The sequence below is a fragment of the Microtus oregoni genome, unplaced genomic scaffold (genome assembly GCF_018167655.1).
Source record: "Microtus oregoni isolate MIOR12 unplaced genomic scaffold, Mior012 000077F_ref0000221, whole genome shotgun sequence".
NCBI lineage: Eukaryota > Metazoa > Chordata > Mammalia > Rodentia > Cricetidae > Microtus > Microtus oregoni.
The window spans coordinates 4909404-4929251 of NW_024544029.1; the positions used below are offsets into that span (position 1 = coordinate 4909404).

Consider the following 19848-nt stretch of genomic DNA (forward strand, 5'->3'; position numbering starts at 1 on the left):
AGAATGGGGGATGCTCTTAACCACTGAGGCATCTCTCCAGACCCAACCTTGTCTTTAGAAGGATGGTCTTGACTGCTGTTGGCAAGCAGACTGTGAGGTAGAAGGGACAAACATGGAGATTCTATAGGAAGAGGTGACAGTGGCTCCTCCCACCATGCAGCAGCAGAGGCATGAAAAGGGATCAGTTTAACATGAAATGTAAAACCCATAAGCCAAAGGTTGATTCCAAAGTTTAAAATTAAAAGATATATATAGCCAGATGGTGGTGATGCATACCTTTAATCCCACCATTCAGTAGGCAGCAGCAGGCAGATCTCTGAGTTCGAGGCCAGCCTGATCTACAAAGTGAGTTAAAAGAACAGCCAGGGCTACACAGGAAAAACCCTGTCTTGGAAAAAAAGATATACTATTATTATTTTACTTTATGTGTGTGGGTCCTTTACTCGCATGTCTGTACACCACAAGTATGCCTGGTGCCTGCAGAGGCTAGCCCTGGTTCCAAGATTTTTGTCCTGAAGATGAAGGCCAGAGCTGTCATTTACTGAGATATAAATGATCTAAGAAAGAGCAACTTTAACAACGGCAAGATTAAGAATTTAGTGTTGGATGTGTGAATTTCAAGGTGTTTACTTAAGTGTTAGGTATACATCTAGAATTCATAGCCAAAGTTATAAATCGGGAAATATAGGGGCTGGAGAGATGGCCCAGCAGTTAAGAGCACTGGCTGCTCCTCCAGAGGACCCGGGTTCAATTCCCAGCACCTACATGGTGCTCACAACCAGCTGAAACTGTCTAATGACCCCTCCGGACTCCATGGTCCAGTCATTCCCAGTCATGGAGCAGGACACGCCTCCCCAGGACAGTTAAGAAATCCAGCGTCTCTTTGGATGATAGAACAACTGTAGAGGATGTTGAGTTGCATGTTGCCCAGGCTAGCTTCAAACTCTATATGTAGTTAAATATGACTTTGAATTCCTACCTCTGCTTCTCAAGTGGTAGGATTACAGGTGTGTGGCAGTGTACCTGGCTTTATCTTTTCTTTGTTTTTGCCATATCCACAGTCCAGCTCAGGATGTCATATGCTAGGCAAGTCATCTATGTATGTGTGTATATGTACAGTGTACACATGCATATGTGTGCCCATGCAGAGACCAGAGGTCAAAGTGAGATTGCTTCCTCCATTGCTTTCTGCCTTGTTTTTTATTTTTACTTTTCAACCTATTTTTAATTTTTATTTTATTAGTGTGAGGAGTGCCGAGTGGGCATCATGGCGAACACCTGGAGGTCAAGAACAGTTCTCTTGGGGCTGGAGAGATGGCTCAGTGGTTAAGAGCATTGCCTGTTCTTCCAAAGGTCCTGAGTTCAAATCCCAGCAACCACATGGTGGCTCACAACTATCTGTAATGAGGTCTGGTGCCCTCTTCTGGCCTGCAGACAGAATATTGTATACATATAAATAAATAAATATTTAAAAAAAAAAGAACAGTTCTCTTGTGAAGTCAGTTCTCTCTTCTTCCTACTTTGGCACCAGTGGTCATAAATGTCTGTGGAGTTTTCCCGTCCCAGCAGTCACTTTCAAATTACCACACTGAGGTTTCTATTACTTTAAATGCTCGACTGATAGCTCGGGCTTATTATTCACTAACTCTTACATTCAAAACAACCCGTTCCAGCCAGGCGGTAGTGGCGCACGCCTTTAATCCCAGCACTCGGGAGGCAGAGGCAGGTGGATCTCTATAAATTTGAGGGCAGCCTGGTCTACTAATCTATGTATTGCCACGTGGCTCATGGCTTTACCTGTCTTCTAGCATGTCTTGTTCCTGGGCAGCTGGCTGGTATCTCTCCAACTCCACCCTTCTGTCCCCCAGCATCCTCAGTCTGATCGTCCCCACCTATACTTTTTGCCTATCAGTCAATCAGCGTTAAACATAATCCACAGCACATGGATGATAGGATTTCCCAGTTTTCAGCCTTCTTCCCATCCCCATAGAATTTCACCAATATACCAGATTGGAAAAGGTATATGACACTGTGCCATGATAGTGCACACCTTTAATCCCAAACTCAGGAGACAGAGGCAAGCAGATTGTTCAAGGCCAACCTGGTCTACAGAGTGAGTTCCAGGACAGCCAGGGCCTCACAGTGAAACCCTATCCTGGGCTGGGGGTGGGGAGACGGGGAGGCGAAGGTGTATGTGACCCAGGCCTCAATGGTGAGAAATTTCTTTTTAAAAAAAATATTTCATTTATTATGTGCAGTGTTCTGCCTCCATGTATGCCTGCAGGCCAGAAGAGAACACCAGATCTCACTACAGATGGTTGTGAGCCACCATGTGATTGCTGGGAATTGAACTCAGGACCTCTGGAAGAGCAGCCAGTATTCTTTTTTTTAATATTTGTTTGTTTGTTTGCTTATTATGTTCTTTCTGTGTGTATGTCTGCAGGCCAGAAGAGGGCACCAGACCTCATTACAGATGGTTTTGAGCCACCATGTGGTTGCTGGGAATTGAACCCCGGACCTTTGGAAGAGCAGGCAATGCTCTTAACCGCTGAGCCACCTCTCCAGCCTGCAGCCAGTGTTCTTAACCTCTGAACCATCTCTCCAGCTCCCAGAAATTTCTTGGGTACAAAGTCAGGTTACCCATGTATATTGTTCATTCCTTTGACCTATTTATGTGGGGCATATTTGCAGAAACTCCTAGCTTTTAGACCTGTGTAAGATGCTTGACCCCTCCATATTAACCCTCAGGAAGGAGTCTTGGGAGGAAGCAAGTACACTAGGCTAAGATGGGGTCCAGGAAGGACACTTCCTTTAAACACAAACAATGACTCCACCAAGCTTCCCTTGGGTTAATGTAGATCTCATTTTAAAACATTCGCACCTAGTGAGATGACTCAGTGAGCAAAGGAAACTGCCACCAAGTTTAATGACCCTGGGACTTGTATAATCGAAGGAGAGAACCAACTCTTACAAGTTGTTCTCTGATATGCATGTGATGGTGTTTCACACAGACCCCCACACAAAGGTGATTTTAAGAAATCAATGAAAGGCAAGTGCCCCAGGAACAGTAACTAAATGTACTGGTCATTTCTTCCTTAGGGTGATTCGCACTTCAGTGGGAAAGCCCAATCAATTCTGGGAGCCAAGTTCTTTGGAATCAGACCTAGGTGATCTAGTCAGACACCATACTAAAAGCCAGAAGAGATGGAAACAAGAGGTCCCAAAAGGGTGGCAGGCAAGACCTAAAACTCAGTTTCTTTCTGCATCAATTCTGAAAAGGGACCTCAGCCTGCTCTGCTGCAGACTGGCAACCCACTGAGCCGCTGATAGGTAGAAAGGACCTACATAGGGTTTGAGTTCAAATACTCTGGGCTGGGGCTGGAGAGATGGCTCAGAGGTTAAGAGCACTGCCTGCTCTTCCAGAGGTCCTGAGTTCAATTCCCAGCAACCACATGGTGGCTCACAACCATCTGTAATGAGGTCTGGTGCCCTCTTCTGGCCTGCAGGCATACACACAGACAGAATATTGTATACATAATAAAGAAATAAATATTTAAAAAAAAATACTCCGGGCTGTCAGCCCTAGGGGAGCATACCTCTAATCTCCTCTTCAGAGGCGGAGGCAGGGAGGTCAGAAGTTCAGGACAGCTTAGACTATAACTGAATTTGAGGCTAGCATAGGCTACGTGAAGACCTTATCTCAACAAATAAATAGTAAAAGAGGCTCAGCATTTAAGAGCACTTGCAGAGGACTGGGGTTTGGTTCCCGGCACCCACATAACGGCTCACAACCATCTGTACTTCCAGTTCCAGGGAATCTGAAAGCCCCTTCTGGCCATTGAGGACACTGCACACTGCACACACATATGCAATAGGACACTGCACACTGCACACACATATGCAACATGCAGGCAAAATACATACATAAAAAATTAAACAAAAAGACCCTCTCCTTTCCCCACAAAATACCACTGGGCTTGCTTTTGAATTTGAGATAGGATTTTACTATGTACCCCAGATGGCTGTGTTGGTACCGAACTTGCTCTGTAGACCAGGCTGGCCTCGAACTCACAGAGATCTGCTACCTTTGCCTCCCGAGTGCTGGGATTAAAGGCGTGCGCCTCCATGCCTGGTGGTTTTTTTGGGTTTTTGTTTTGTTTTATTTTCTGCAAGACTTTTTAATCCTCCTGCCTCAGCCTTCCAAGTTCTGGATCTGGCAGGCATGTACCACCAGACGGAGTTGGTCTGAGATTTACTTACTACTTTTTCATTAATTATTAATTTGTTGTTGTTTGAGGTGGGATCTTGCTACCTACCTTAGGGTTGTCTCAAATTTGGGGCCATTAAACTGAGCAGTAGTGGCAGTAATAGGGGCCCTTAATCTGGTTCAGGAGGCAGAGGCAGGTGGATCTCTGTGAGTTCGAGGCCAGCCTGGTCTACAGAGCTAGTTCCAGGACAGCTAGAGCTGCTACGCAGATAAACCCTAGAGCCATCTTATTATATCATAGTTCCAAGTGCTGGGATCATAGGCATGCTCCACCATGCCTAGCTGGTCTGATTGCATGTATTTATTTAGAGTGTGTGTGTACACATGTAGAGATTAAAAGTTTTTAAAGTCAGCTCTCCTTTCATCAATCCCAGGGATTGAATTTGGGTCATCTGGTTTGCCAGCAAGCACTTTCACCTGCTTTTCACTTATGTATATAATGTATATGTGCTTGTACATGTGTGCACATTCACATGTGGATGCCCTTGGAGTCGAGAAGAAGAAGCTGGAACTTGGCTTGGGTGCTGGGAAACAAACTCAGGTCCTCTGGAGAGCAGCAAGTTCTCTCTCTCTCTCTCTCTCTCTCTCTCTTTCTCTCTCTCTCTCTACTTTTTGAGATAGGGTTTCTTTGTGAAGCCTTGACTATCCTGGAATCTGCTATGTAGACTATGCTGGTCTTGAACTCACAGAACTCAGCCTGCCTCTACCTCTCAGCTGCTGGGATTAAAGGCGTGCGCCTCCATGCCTGGTACTGCTCTTGTGTTTTGAGAATGTCTTCTGTATGCAAGGATGCGGAGGATAACCTTGGACTTCTGATCTTTCTGCCTCCTGAGTGCTGGGTTTATTCCTGGTTTCCTTTGTTTGTTCTTTGGTTTTTCAAGACAGGGTTTCTCTGTAGCTTTGGGGCCTGTGCTGGAACTCACTCTGTAGACCAGGCTGGCCTTGAACTCACAGAGATCCACCTGCCTCTGCCTCCTGAGTGCCGGGATTAAAGGCGTGCGCCACCACTGCCTGGCCCACTCCTGGTTTTTGTAGTACTCGGGATCTAACCCAGGGCATTATACATGCCAGGCAAGCACTCTACCCCAGTGCCTGGGAACACAGCTTTAACATTGCTTCATTTATTAGCTGGGACCTGGAACCTGGAACCACTGCCTCGTCAATTGTTTCCTCTATAAAGTGGAAGAGAGGGAAAAGATTAGATCCTCCAGGGGTGGAGCTTCTGTGTGTGGTAGTGGGACATGATATTCAAGTGGGCAGTGCCCTCTTGTATCCCACATAGGGAACAGCAGCCTGGAAATCCCAGGCTACCACAACTCTGAAGGTAATTAGAGTCTTGGGAAAGAAGAGTTACAGGCACTGGGGTGAGAGTGGGGAAACAACAGCGTTTTGGGGTACTGCAGAAATTTGGGAGAAAAATCCAGTGAAAAGCACATGCATGGGAGGCAAAAATTTGCTAATCTTTAATTAAAAAAATATTTATTTTATGTATGTGCAAGTGCTTTGCCTGTGTGTATGTACATGCACCTGTGTGTGCTTGGTGCCAGTGGGGTTCAGACAGCGCCAGACCCGGGAACTGGAGTTACAGGTGGCTGTGAGCCACCACATGGGTCCCCAGAGCGGAGGCTGGAGCCTCTGGAAGAGCAGCCGGTGCTCTAAACCACTGAGTCATCTCTCCAGGCCCCCACATTCCTTGATCTTGAGCTAGGCAGGTAGGGTGGCACACGTCCCAGCAGCCAGGCGACTACATTAAAATTCCATGTTAGGTAGGGTGACATGGCAAGATCCTGTCACAAAACCAGCAGCAAGAACAAAAACAAAACAAACCTGCTGCTGCAGGTTCCTTTCAGGAGCATTCTTTCTTCCCAGTCCTCAGCATTACCTGACAATTGCTCCTCTGCTCCATCCTTTCTGAGTCTAGTTGCCCGAGAAACCAGCCTGGCTCATCTCCATGACTCCCTCTGCTAGTGACACACACAGGTTGACACATGCCATAGAGTGACACACCATAATATGACACAAGGGACCCAAAGTGACAGAATGACACATACATGCACATAGTTAATCCACCCTACACACACACACTCATCCACCCACCTGCAAACACAATCCAGACACGCTGAGTCAGGCTTCTGGACCTCTCCTTCCACAGCCCCCACCTCCTTTCTGATACACTGCTTTAAATGGTGACTGTAGCAAAAATGACTTCATGATCTCCCTGTCCTGAGCCAGCTAACACAATTATTTGGAAAGGGCTCAAACGTCCTTCTTTAGAAGTTTCTGGATACGCTAGAGCACAGGAGCGTGCACCTTGGAACAGATATTTATTTCCTCTCGACCTCACACTGTGACACCCAGGCACTTGCGCTCTCCTAGCCCACATAACGCAAACTGCTGCACGGTTATGAGTTTCTCTTCACCACTAGCTCAGTTTGATCAGCCTACCCCTACACCCCACGCCCGGGAATCCCTGACCACAGCTCCACCCATGTGCTGTCTCCCTCTTTTCCTTCTCTGTCCTGCCGTCGGGGTTCCTGGACAAGGAAGCATCTCTTGGGACGTCGCTGGCCAGACCACACAGCTTTCATCCCGCCATTCAGGAGAAGGAAGGGAAAGGACCATAGTGTGTGTGTGTGGGGGGGGGGGACACAGGATGACATCGATGGGACAGCCCCACCACGCGCGCGTGGGGAGGCAATCCAGACTACAGACAGGTTGTCACTAAGCACTTTGTCTCCGCGCCCCCTGGCGGATACTGGTCCCCGACGTGCTCCGGAGTGAGGCGGGCGCGCGTGGGAGGCCATCCCCAAGGGGAGGGGTCGGCGGCCAGTGCAGACCTGGAGGCGGGGGCCACCAGGCAGGGGGCGGGGGTGAGCCCCGATGGCTAGTCCGTCAGCTCTTTGCTCATACTGGCTAGAGCCACAACTTTGCTCGCTACTCATTGTCTGTGGCCCTGACCGGTGCGCCCTGGTGCCATAGTGCGGCCCGGAGGGGCAGCCTCTTCTCGTCATTGCAGTCAGAGCCGCAACTATAAGAGGCGGTGCCTCCCGCAGTGGCTGCTTCAGCCCAACAGCCAGGGCAGCAAACCATGCTGCTTGCGGCCGGCCTCCAGAGTTACTAGATCCAGCCTGCGAACTCGCACCACTGCCCTCACCGCCGCGTCCAGTCCCACCGTCGCGGGCAGCAACCAAAGTCGCCAGAACTGCAGCACAGAACCGGCAAGGCCAGGCAGGCCATGGGGCTCTGGGTGCTGCTGCCCAGCTGGGTTTCTGCTACGTTGCTACTGGCACTGACCGCCCTGCCCGCAGCCCTGGCCGCCAACAGCAGTGGCCGATGGTGGTAAGTGAGCCAGTATGGGGTCGCCACTTGTTCTGGGGCACAGAGCCAGGAACCGGCCCTACCCAGCTCCCACGCTGTGAGGATCACCAACCCACAGACTCCCGCCTGCACCATGACTTCACCACATCCAGGGTGCTCTCACCTAAAACTAACCCAAAGACCAGCTCTGCTGAAGAGGGGCAAGTCATTTGCAAGTAGAAGTCCAGATACACCAGAGCCCACCCCCATCTAATAGAATCCTTTCCCACTGAGCACCAGGTCCAGGCTCACTCTGATGGGTATTTAGGTGTCCCTCGGGTCCTGAATCAAAGAACCAGTTACTAGCCTGGAAAAGAGGGGACAAGAAGATGGGATTCCTAAACATTTCAAGGTGGGCAAAGGCTGCAGGCTCAATTCCTCTCAGGGGCTGCCTTGAAGGAAGATGGAAGAGCTAAGGAAGCCATGCATGGACTCATAGTGCCTTCCCTGTCCACTCACTAAACCTAGGGCTCCTGGGGGCTCAGTTCTACCAAACTCAAGAGCCCGGGGCTCTCCTTAGGCACATAGGCCCAGGCGAGGACAGGGTTGGTACAGTCCGCACGGTTAATGTTCAGGTCCCCTTCCCCAGACTGAGCCCTTATGCATCCCTCCAGGGGCATCGTGAACATAGCCTCCTCGACAAACCTGCTAACGGATTCCAAGAGTCTGCAGCTGGTCCTAGAGCCCAGTCTGCAGCTACTGAGCCGCAAGCAGCGGCGACTGATCCGCCAGAACCCGGGGATCCTGCACAGCGTGAGTGGAGGGCTGCAGAGCGCAGTGCGAGAGTGCAAGTGGCAATTCCGGAACCGCCGCTGGAACTGCCCTACTGCTCCGGGGCCCCACCTCTTCGGCAAGATCGTCAACCGAGGTGGGTGCCCAGGAAAGCTACGCTTCCGGGATTAGGGGAAAAGCAGGGTCAGCTCCAGGGCATGGGCGGGCGAATGCAGGGAAGACGTCTCAGACGTCGCAGGGCTCCGCGATCAACCTGAGGATGGCCTGATGCCCTGTGCTAATGTAGGTCAGACTTAGGCACCAGGTTCTTTCCAGCTACGCATTTTGGGCATGATCTTTAACTTTGCTGAGCCACTGACCCACGGAAAGGGAATTCCGGATCGTGGGCACTGGGCGACGGTTGCCCTTTTCCAGCCTCCCTCAGAGGTGCCTTGGGAAACTTTTCGCTGAGGGTCAGGGTTGTGCTTTGCACTCAGCAAAGTTTGCACCTCCAACACCGCCCGAGATCTTGGCTATGCGAAGTTGATCTACTTGGGATATCTTCTTTGGAGCTGTCCCATTTACGCTCCAGATCCGAGTCTCAGTAAAGCACGGTGAGGAGTGTGTTCATGGATTCACGCACGCGCACCTGCTTTTTCTATGAGACCTGGAGACCAGCTTTTCAGCACTTTGGCCTGTCGGGTTTTCAGGACTCCAAGGGCCGAGTGTCCGGGTGTTGGACTGTAGGGTACCAAACCTTCCAAAGAGGGTGCTGACTCTGCCCCACGCGTTCTCTCAACTGGTGCGGGGTCACTTCACCCACAGGCTGCCGGGAAACAGCATTTATCTTCGCAATCACCTCCGCCGGGGTCACACATTCGGTGGCGCGCTCCTGCTCCGAGGGCTCCATTGAGTCTTGCACCTGTGATTACCGGCGGCGCGGCCCTGGGGGCCCCGACTGGCATTGGGGGGGCTGCAGCGACAATATCGACTTCGGCCGCCTCTTCGGCCGAGAATTCGTGGACTCTGGGGAGAAGGGGCGGGATCTGCGCTTCCTCATGAACCTTCACAACAACGAGGCAGGGCGCACGGTACGTCCGGTTGTGCGCTGGAGCCAGCGGCAGGGGCGGGGGTGGAGTGCCGTAAAGGTCCAGGATGAGGCCAGAGGCACACGGAGAGGGCTTCCTGAGGGAGTGGGAGTCTCGCAGGGAAGACGGAGAAGAGGTGGTGGCTGAGGGCAAAGGGATCCCTGATCTGATGACAGACTAGATTAGGTTAACAGGCTAAACAACATATAGGATGTATTGCTATGGCTCCATTGCACACTTGTTTAAAGTAAAACTGACTCACTGATGTGGATGGAGCAGAGCTTGGCCAAGTATCCACATCTCAGCAAGCTATTTCTCACCTCCCCTCCCCTGGGCTTTGTTACACCTGGACCTTGGCTAAAGTTTCCACAGCATCCACTGACGAGGGCGGGGGAAGTGGAGTGGGTGAGGGTGTATGAGATGTTAACTTTGACCCTGCGATACTTTTCCTTCCCTCCTCCCCCAGACCGTGTTCTCTGAAATGCGACAGGAGTGCAAATGCCACGGGATGTCCGGTTCATGCACGGTGCGCACGTGTTGGATGCGGCTGCCCACGCTGCGCGCTGTGGGCGACGTGCTGCGCGACCGCTTCGATGGCGCCTCCCGCGTCCTTTACGGCAACCGGGGTAACAACCGCGCTTCGCGGGCTGAGCTGCTGCGCCTGGAGCCAGAAGACCCCGCGCACAAGCCGCCCTCCCCTCACGACCTTGTCTACTTCGAGAAATCGCCCAACTTCTGCACATACAGCGGGCGCCTGGGCACAGTCGGCACAGCCGGGCGTGCTTGCAATAGCTCGTCTCCCGCGCTGGACGGCTGCGAGCTGCTGTGCTGTGGCCGGGGCCACCGCACGCGCACGCAGCGCGTCACCGAGCGTTGCAACTGCACCTTCCATTGGTGCTGCCACGTCAGCTGCCGCAACTGCACGCACACGCGCGTACTGCACGAGTGTCTATGAGGCACTGCACCTTCAGGAACTCTCTTCAGTTCTCTCACTCCTGACAAACTCGCTGGTACTCAAGACCCACCCTATTCGCCCACCCCAGCACCCCCAGCACATTCCCGAGGTTCACAGTGACCCATCTCTCCCACCTCCTACCTGGGGGCTTCTTAAACCACTTGCCTGAGGCAGCACTAACCCTTTTGCCATCCTGAGGGCCCTGCCCCAACCTACCTACCTCCCTCTTCGTGGGAGACCCCTTGTTGCACTGCCCCCTACTTGGCCAAGGGGTGAGAGGAGGTTTCTCTTCTCCTGGGGGAATGGGAGTCAGCTATGAGATGTTGCAGTCCCTGCTGTATTGTGCCCATGACCTTTCTATTCCCTTGTCTTCCAGTCTCTCAGCGTCCTTCCAGTCCTTCCAAGGCCCTTCCAGTCCCCAGCCAAGACACCTGGGTGTCAGGGTCTTTCCCCTTCCACCTGTAGATTCCAAGGTGAAAGGGAGGGCGGCTGTGGTGATGTGGGAAATGAGGTTAGGAAACCCAGCAGAAAAACCTCAGTTCTCCTAGTCTGTTATGGAGCCACTGAACAGCTGCAAACCATGCCTCCCTCAGCCACCTCCCACCCCTTCCTGTCCTGCCTCCTCATCAGTGTGTAAATAATTTGCACTGAAACGTGGATACAAAGCCACGAGTTTGGTTATGTAAATAAAACTATTTATTGTGCTGGGTCCCAGCCTGGCTTGCAGAGAACACCTTCACCCCTACTCCTCTGTTCTGCCCTCCACCTTGTTGTTATCCAACCTCTTGTCTTTCACCCGGTTTCTCAAAGATGCCCTTGCCCACTGGATCAGTATTTCCTTCCACTGTAGCTGTTAGTGGCCCTTCGCCCCCACCAATGTATCTTTCTCTGAAGAATAAAATCACTATTTTTATCAATGACTCTGTTCCTTGAATCCAGAACACAGCATGGTTTACAGTGTCTGCTTGCCCTCCAGGATACTCATTTTTCTTAACCAGATAGAAGAGATATATTGTTGAAGAACTCCTTTCCTGGCCCTGAAAGAGGACCCAGAGGGTCTGACCCTTGGATGACCCTAACTGGGGCCACTAGGGATCCAGGTCTCCTGCCCAGGAGCCCTTGCAGGGCTCTCCCTACTATTCCGGCAGCAGCTGACACATGCCGCAACTTGATGGACACTCAGCAGACCAACAGTGTCGTCTCCTACCTGAAAAAGCCTGGAGATAGCTGCAATGGAATGATGGCTGTGACCAAGGCCTGAAGAACAGAAAGAAAAGCCCAAGCGGAAGGGTGCCATTGTCCCTGAGATAGATGTCTCTTTTGCTGGAGTAGTGGAAAGACATATCTCCCACACATTTCCTATAAGACTTGGAGCCTCCTATGAGTATCTCAACTCTAGCCTTGAGGTAAGGAAGATCCGGATAACAAGTCTCAGGGCCTAGACCTGGACCAGAAAGCTTAGGGACACTAGCAAAAAAGAAGAAAGGAGCAGAGGGCATTAGTATCCAAACTGGAGTGAGCCTTAAAGTAGTGCCACCGAAAGGAAACCCAAGAGTGATTGGTCCACAGACAAATCATTAAGCTAACAACTCCCACAGAGAACCAGAATGAAGGTTCCCTTATTAACAGTACCTGCAGGACACCCGACTCCAATCCTGTCTTCCTGCCTTTCTCGGCAAACTATACCCATATCCCTGATAAGGGAACAGGAATCCTTCTTAAACTCTACTGCCTGCTCTTCGCCATAGCCTCTTCCCCACAAGAGGGGACCAGAAAGACAGCAATGGAAGCTACCAGAATACCTTTGCAAGAGCAATAACTGGTCTTGGTCTACTTGAGAGTTTCTTCCTCTTCCCAGAGTCCTTTGCTGTCTTTGAAGGCTACCACTACTCTCTGGAGGGAATAAACTATGACCCCCTTGGTTCTCAACCCTGCAGTGACATTCCTTTCCCTTTCTCCTCATTGGCAAAGCTGGAACCATCTCAGGTCTGATGAGTGGATCCAACTTTGGGGAGCAGGATCTAAAAGGCCCTGGTTTTCCAACGAAGGTCATCCAGCAGCGAAGAGTCAATCCTAACCCAAGAAGAACTAATAACTCCTCAATTATCCTTAAGTAAGAAGTTAATGGGCTGTCCCAGGGTATGTGTGTATGCTGTGTGTAAGCTTGGGTCACTGCTAGACAATGCCCAGTATTAGGGAGAAGCAACAGGGTGGGAAAACCCAGGCCAGTCTCCAATTACACTCACCTAATTCTTAACTCCAGGAGTGGGACCTGGAAACTGGGGTCCTGTGTTCTCTCTCTCTCTCTCTCTCTCTCTGTGTGTGTGTGTGTGTGTGTGTGCTGTGCACATCTGTGTGTGTGTGTGTGCGCGTGTGTTCCTAAATAGGTATTCAACATATCTCTTGCTTTCTTAGTCTCTGTTGCCCTGACTGCTAATTGGGGATAGTCACCATTGTCCTTTAAGCAGGTGATAAGGTTTAAATGAGACAGTATTTGTTACGGCTTGGGTCATGTGGACAATTACTGATACCTTTTCCATACCAGCCGTATGTCAAATGCTGGCAATGTGGTGATGTGCAAGTCAGAGATCCAGACAGGGAAACAACTTCGCCAAGAAGGCCCTCTGTGTACACAGAAAATTGGAAGACAGACCAGTACCCTGGCCTTCAGCATGGCAAACACCCTTCTTTTCCAGGGGCTGGAATTTGGAAGAAGGCTACCGTAGTAAAATACAGAATAAGGCTCAGTCCTAAGAGAGAATGCGCAGGGATGGGAGTGTGCATCAAGGTGGAGCATTGTGCGGACCTGGGTCTGAGCCTCAGCACTTGGTGGAGGTGAGGTAAAAGGGCTGTGGGTTCTATAAGTACAGCCTAGAACTGAGTGTCACCTGCGTTATCTCTCTGAGCTAGAATCGGTTTATCCGGCAGATATGGGGTCAGGATCTGGCGAGGGCTGTACCTAGAGAGAGTCTCAGGGCCCAAAACACCAGGTGATGCCTGATGGCCTAAGATAAGACAGTTGTCATCCCTCGTCATTGGGAATGTGCCCGAGGAAACTTCCTGCAGCTTCCACCCACCTCTGACCTTCAGGTGCCACACAAATACACAGCAGGGAGGTGAGGCTGCCAAGGACCCTGGACACAAAGCTGACTTCAGTAAATGTTGTAAGGACTGGTCCTGAAATATCCCAGGGTGGAGGAAAAGCTGAGAAGACCGAGACAGGCAGCGGGCTGTGCTGCGCAGTCCCTGGGGGGTCAGCAAGCCAACTCCACGAACACCCTACCCTTGCACCTTGGAAAAACTCCGTCAGTGGGGCTGCAAATACCCTCGGGTCCAGCCCCCCTTCCCTATGGCCCCAGGCAGGCTCAGTCCTCTCCTCCAGGCCAGAGGGAGAAAAATAACAAAACGAGGAGAAAATAAGCTGTTGGGCTGTGGTGTGAGCAGGAATATCCATGCAGAGCTACCCACCACCCATCTTCACTCACTTTTTCCACACCCAGCCAGGGCCCAGCATGAGACAGACCACCCCCTTGCCCCCTCCCCCGTCTGGGCTAAAAGCAGACACGCTGGGTTGGTGAGAGAGCAGCAGGTTATAAATATGCCCAGGGAACTGCCGCCAACTCGCTCTCCTGTCATCCCCTGGGAGGGGGCAGGGTGGGGTGGCACCTAGGGAGGAACCAGGGCTGCCCTCTTCCCTGAGGCCAGGGAGGAAGTGGGACTTCCAACCAGCTACTGCAACATTTGTTTGTTTGTTTGTTTGTTTGCTTGTTTGTTTAGACCTTTCCCAGATGAATGAACCACCACTGTTCCACGTACATTTAGACATTTGTTTACCGCACTCGTGGGGTTCCCCACCCTCCCTGGTATTGAGAGCATAAGTCTAGCTTGAAAGGACTCTGCTGGGCACTCAGGGTCAAGGTGCAATCCTGGGTTGTTGCTTCTTTTCCTTACGCCCTTAATAAAACAGTTCAATCATTCATTCATTCATAGTTTAATCATTCATTCACTCGCTCACTAGCAGGCCATATCCCAAGGTGTGCACATACAACTGCTGTCACAAATGCACACATGCACATTCTATTCCTGTGTGTTCACATCGGTCCCAGTCTGGCCTGCATCCAGGGTGCTCTGCCTTTAGCCTGGTGGCATCCTCAGTGGAGGGGAGGTTGGCTATCTAGCATTAGCACTGTCTTGGAGTAGGTTATATGAGGCGCTGGATAAAAGGAGCTGAGAATAAGATCCCTCATTGCATTGCCTGCCTAACTTTTCCTGGTAGATGAGATCTCTCTCTTCCCATTTATCTCTCCAAGGCTGCAGTGTACCAGCAGGTAGGAAGGGAGAGCCATTCTGTGGGATGCTGAGGGTACCCACCCAGGCTACTAGAGCCTCCCAGCCACTTTGCTAAGTAGGTGCCCATCTAGGCAAGAGGGGCAAGCCCTCCTCTTCCAGGGCTGAACCCCTCCCTACTTCTTCCTCCCTATTAATCCTCGGAAGTGAAGGGGCCGTCCCTGGCGGCCCTTCAGCCCTATTGTGGCCCCTCGCCCTCCTCGGCTGGCGTCTAATTAACTCCTCCTGCCCCTGGTTTTGTGTGCCCCCCTTACTCCACCTTGTCGGCCCCGCCCCTCCGCTCGGCCCGCTCCCCCCGACGGACATTCCTGTCAGGCCGGGCCAGTGTGCCAGGGCAACCAGGGCCAGACCGAGGCCTAATCCCCCCTCTGCCTGGCCGGGCTCAGGGAGCCCCACTCACCTCCCGGCTCTCTGGGGGCTGCTCGGCTCTGCTGTGGCGGAGACACACAATCAGGACAAAGGCGCAGCCCCCAGGGGGCTAACTCAGCCTTCACGCCCAGGTTGTGCGGCATTTGGGGAGTTTAATGAATTGTCCATCACGCCTTTCAGGGCCCGCCCGTCAGCCTGGATTAATCTTCGGAGCCCTGGTGGGGTAGGAGACACTAAGCCTGTATTTATTACTCTCCCATTGTCACTAATTGAGGTAATTATCTGTGACTCTGGCCTGGCCAACAATGCCGCATTCACTCCTGGGACCTCGATGGGCCTGGCTCCCACTCTCAGCACCAACCCTCCCTCCCTTCCTCTCCAAAACGCGCCAAGGGCTAAGATGGGCCCTGGAGCATGTTGGGAAAATGGACGATGTTCCATAAGGTTCCACCTTCAAGTAGTGTCTCCCAAAGCCACCACCACTGGAGTTGTGTTGCGAAGAAACCCCTGATTCTCCTAAAGTAGGTGAGAAAAGAAAGCAAACAGATTTGTCATACAGAGCCCTGGACCCACAGCCAGGCTGGCACTCCTTCTTTCTGGGTAGGTGGCATCAAGGTGCCCCTGTAGTCAACAGGACTCTGGAGTACTGGGAGGCATACTATTCCCTACTAGGTGTACTCAGAAGCTACCAGAGCTGACAGAGTGGCTGTGGGTTTGTTGGAGAAGGCTAAAAAGAACAGAAAGGGTGGGTGTGATGGGGAGCAGAAGGGCAGGTGAAGAGCCACCCTGGGAAGAAGCAGTCCAGAGTCAGACTATCCCCCACATCCACACCAATGTGACGGTTAAATAAAAACTAGCGTAGAGGGCTGGAGAGATGGTTCAGTGGTTAAGAGCATTACCTGCTCTTCCAAAGGTCCTGAGTTCAATTCCCAGCAACCACATGGTGGCTCACAACCATCTGTCATGAGGTCTGGTGCCCTCTTCTGGCCTATAGGCATACATGCAGACAGAATACTGTATACATAATAAATAAATAAATCTTAAAAAAAAAAACTAGCGTAGATATGTGAGTGGTTCCAAAGATAGATGTCATATAAAGATGGTTTTCTGGGTCCTTGGGAGCAAGTGTGTGTGTTCATACGGTATGTGTATGACATGTGGGTGCTTATGTGATGTGTGTGTGTGTGTGTTTAAGGTATAATAAAAACGGGAAGACTTGAGTGAGATTAGGACGTGAGATTCTTGAGGGCAGAAATTATGTTTTGGTCACTGTTATTTTTACAAGATTCTAATATTATACCTAGCCTAACAGGATAGATCAGGCCAGTAGTTGCATAGAAGTTGAGGTCTGTTGGATCTTCTCTTAAACAGCTATCCTCGGGCTCTTCATCCATCTAGTACTTGGTAGAAAGAGTTGTCTACATCATTCCTGGACAGTCCTGGCTGGGCAACTGACCCGCTGAAGCGCTAAGGATCCTGGCAGATCTCAGAGCTAAAGTTCGAGCAGCGCCACCTTGCGGTAGATATGGGAGAGCTTCTGGAGGCATTGGTTGAGAAGATAAAGCTGCAGGCGGTGTCTGAACGGCAACCATCCTCCTTTATGTTACCTTGTCATGGCAGGGCTACTTTTACAGTTTTTATTTTAAATCATCCCTCCATTTTGTTTGAAAGGAGCGTATCATGCATCCCAGGCTGGCCTCAAGTTTCCTATGTGCTGAGGATAACGGTGAATACCTGATCCTTTTGCCTGTACCTCCTGAGTGCTAGGATTTGTGGGGCAGCCATGCCGTGTATAGAGTTCTGGGGACCAGATGAGGGGCTTTGTGCATGGTAGACAGGTACTCTTATCAACATAGTTACATCCCCAGGCTTCATTACCCCCTTCTTACACCATCCTTACTGAGGATGTGTTCCATGCCCGGCCTTAGGGGCTACAAAGTCAAACATTATTGTTAAGTAACTCAGATAGCAGCAAAAACTCAAATGAAAATAAAAACAACAAAGGTGGAGCTGGAGAGATGGCTCAGCAGCTAAGAGCACTGACTTCTCTTCAGAGAACCCAGGTTCAATTCCCAGGACCCACACAGTGGTTCACAGCTGCCTGTAACTCCAGTTCCAGGAGATCTGACAACCTAACATATGTGCAAAGAAAACACCAATGCACATAAAATAAAAATAAATAATTTTTTAAAAAATCAACAAAGGTTGCCAGACACAGGCCTTTACTCCCAGCATTTGGGAGGCAAAGGCAAGTGGATCTCTGGGAGTTCCAGTTCAGTTTGGTTAAAATAGAAAGTTCCAGGTAAGCCAGGTAAGTGAGGCCCTGTCTCAAGTAGAGTACCAGCACCACTGTCACAGCAAAACCAAAACAAGCCAAAAAGAGAAGACACAGCAGGGGTCGTGATCAAGAATCAGGAAAATGTTCAGCACCGAAATACAGGAAGATATTCCCAGTTTGAAACTATGTGTCATCTCTCTTTCAAATCCATTCACAAAAGTCCCTGCGTTCCTTTGGTCAGATTAGGGTCTCAATGCCTTTCCCATGTTGACCTCGAATTCCTGGGCTCAAGATATCTCCACTCTCAACCCTCCCAAGTAACTGGGATAACTGGAACTAGAGGCGTCTATTCTGCCCCTTTGAAGGTCAGAAGCTTTGCTCTCACCTCTAAGCTCTCTGTGATCTGTTCCTCTTTCTTCTCTGGGACTTGGTTCCCTGTGGAAGCCATATGTCTTCCCATATGCTGGACTCACCTCTTCCCTCATCTCGGTGAGAACTGCCTCAAACACCCCTACCCCCCAGGAGACTCTTCCATTTTCCCTTGGCAAAGCGCCCTTGTCTGTCTAAGCTCTGAAATGCTTTGCTGTTGGGACTATTCATGATGACATCCACTGGCCATCCTTGTATGTGATGGACTAGGTTACATGGCTGAGGACACAAGCTCCGTGCCATCCTTTCCAGCACTGAGATGGGGGCATCATAGGGCCCCATTAAACCATGAATGGATGGGTTCGTGGGTGAGGAAATAGATGCATGGGTAGCTGGAAATGGAGAGGGGCTCAGATGGATATCCATCAGTTGAGTCGATGGATAGATAAGTAAATGGATAGGTGGGATGTATGGATGCATGCATGAATGACTGGATGCATGGATGGAGCATCCATCCACAGAATGACTCCCCAATCCTATTTAATGTGCTGGTAGGATTCCCCAATTTGAATGTCACCCTTGCACAGACACCATGCTGATCTCCTCCCTATGGCTCCAATTTTAGTATATGTGTGAGTTCCCTGAAGGTAGAAGCATGACTGGATTTCTGCGCTCCTGGCACACATGGTAAATGGACGAGTGAACACATGACTAATACTGGAAGACCACTATCCTATCCTCCATGGACACACTCTACACACATCCCAAGTCCTCCCTGTGGTAGCGGTTTCTCCTGCCCCCCCTCTCCTCTCTCCAGAACACATCCACACCACTGATCTCTCTGGTGTCGCAGTTACAACTTGTGTCTGCCTGGGTTTCCTTATCCAGCTAGCCTCAAGACACCTCCGAGTTCTCCTAAATCTGAAAAGGACAGGGTTCCTGGCTTCCCTAACACCTTATCAAGTATGACAGAAGTGTGGGGTAGAAAATATTTCAAGGAAGAACTGGGCTGCTGGGGAATCTGAGAGTCCCTGTTTGGGGTCCCCTGTTAACCTAAGATCTGGTGCCCCTAATCAAGTAGTCCCCCTGCACCTGCTGTCTTTTCTCCCAATCAGAGAGGCAGTTCCAAGGAGGGGATGGTTGTGGCCTCCTTCGGGAGGCTGGGTGGCTAGCAGACACAGCTAGATTTAGAAGTCATTTTCACAGCAGGGAGTCTCTAACCTGCCACCCACAGGGCCCCATGGGGACAGCCTAAGATACTACTTACCAGGGTCTGGCCCTGAACCCTATAGCCATTCCTCTCTCTCTCCTTCTCTCCCAGAACTTTGGTGGCTGGTTCTGACTTCATCCTTGGCAAACTCTGTAAGAAGGCATGTGTTTCCTCACACCCTAAAGACCCAAAATGGTTCTTGCACGAAGGGGGTGGCTGTTATCTAACCTAGGATTTGTATTTTTCAGTGCTGAGAATCAAACTCAGGACTTTGTACTGTCTAGGCCACCATACTACTGCTGAGCCCTTCAACCTTCCTCTCCCAGGGATGGGTTGTGCTCCCTGACCCCTTCATTTTTAGAGAGAATCTTGATGGGCTGGACTGGGCTGGAATTCACTATGTAAACCAGGCTAGGCTCAAACTTACAACCATTCTCCTATCTCTGCCTCCAGTTTACAGGAAAGTGCAACCATGCCTGGCGTCTTTCTCTTTTTAAAATATATGTTTATTTTTGCCTGGATGCCCTGGAACTCACTCTGTAGACCAGGCTGACCTTAAAACACCCAGAGATCCGCCTGCCTCTGCCTCCTGAGTGCTGGGATTAAAGGTGTGCACCACCAACCAAGTTCCTTTCTAATTTGTATCTAAATGTCATCTCCTCCATGGACTTTCCCTGGATCTTATAAAACTAGGATCTCCCTTGATAGGCTTCTCCCAGAATTTGATGCAAGAGTCCAGTTCTTTATCACATTGCCAGGCAGGCCTTGCCATTTCTGCTCTTTCTAGCCCAGGCAGTGCTCAGAAATAGCAGTGAAAAGGGTAAAGACCTTTGATACCTTTGATCTTTGCCCAACGTGACCTGGCCGCTCCTTGCCCTCCTCCACCAAGAGCAACAG

At 50.6% G+C, this 19848-nt stretch overlaps 1 protein-coding gene across 1 annotated transcript; it reads left to right on the forward strand.

The window, feature by feature from the left end:
* The first annotated feature begins 7108 nt into the window (after nucleotides 1–7108).
* Nucleotides 7109–10481, forward strand: Wnt1 (Wnt family member 1). Its single transcript, XM_041642753.1, has 4 exons — nucleotides 7109–7606; nucleotides 8239–8492; nucleotides 9161–9426; nucleotides 9890–10481. The coding sequence occupies exons 1-4, from the start codon at nucleotides 7503–7505 to the stop codon at nucleotides 10376–10378; spliced, it is 1113 nt and encodes a 370-aa protein (XP_041498687.1). The 5' UTR covers nucleotides 7109–7502; the 3' UTR covers nucleotides 10379–10481.
* The last annotated feature ends 9367 nt before the right edge of the window (nucleotides 10482–19848 follow it).

What these genes read in the sequence shown, in the direction of transcription:
- Wnt1 (XM_041642753.1), top strand. Translation starts at nt 7,503, where the DNA reads ATGGGGCTCTGGGTGCTGCTGCCCAGCTGGGTTTCTGCTACGTTGCTA. An exon ending in AACAGCAGTGGCCGATGGTG is followed by an intron (nt 7,607 to 8,238) that starts GTAAGTGAGCCA and finishes GCATCCCTCCAG; the next exon opens with GGGCATCGTGAACATAGCCT. An exon ending in ACAACGAGGCAGGGCGCACG is followed by an intron (nt 9,427 to 9,889) that starts GTACGTCCGGTT and finishes CTCCTCCCCCAG; the next exon opens with ACCGTGTTCTCTGAAATGCG.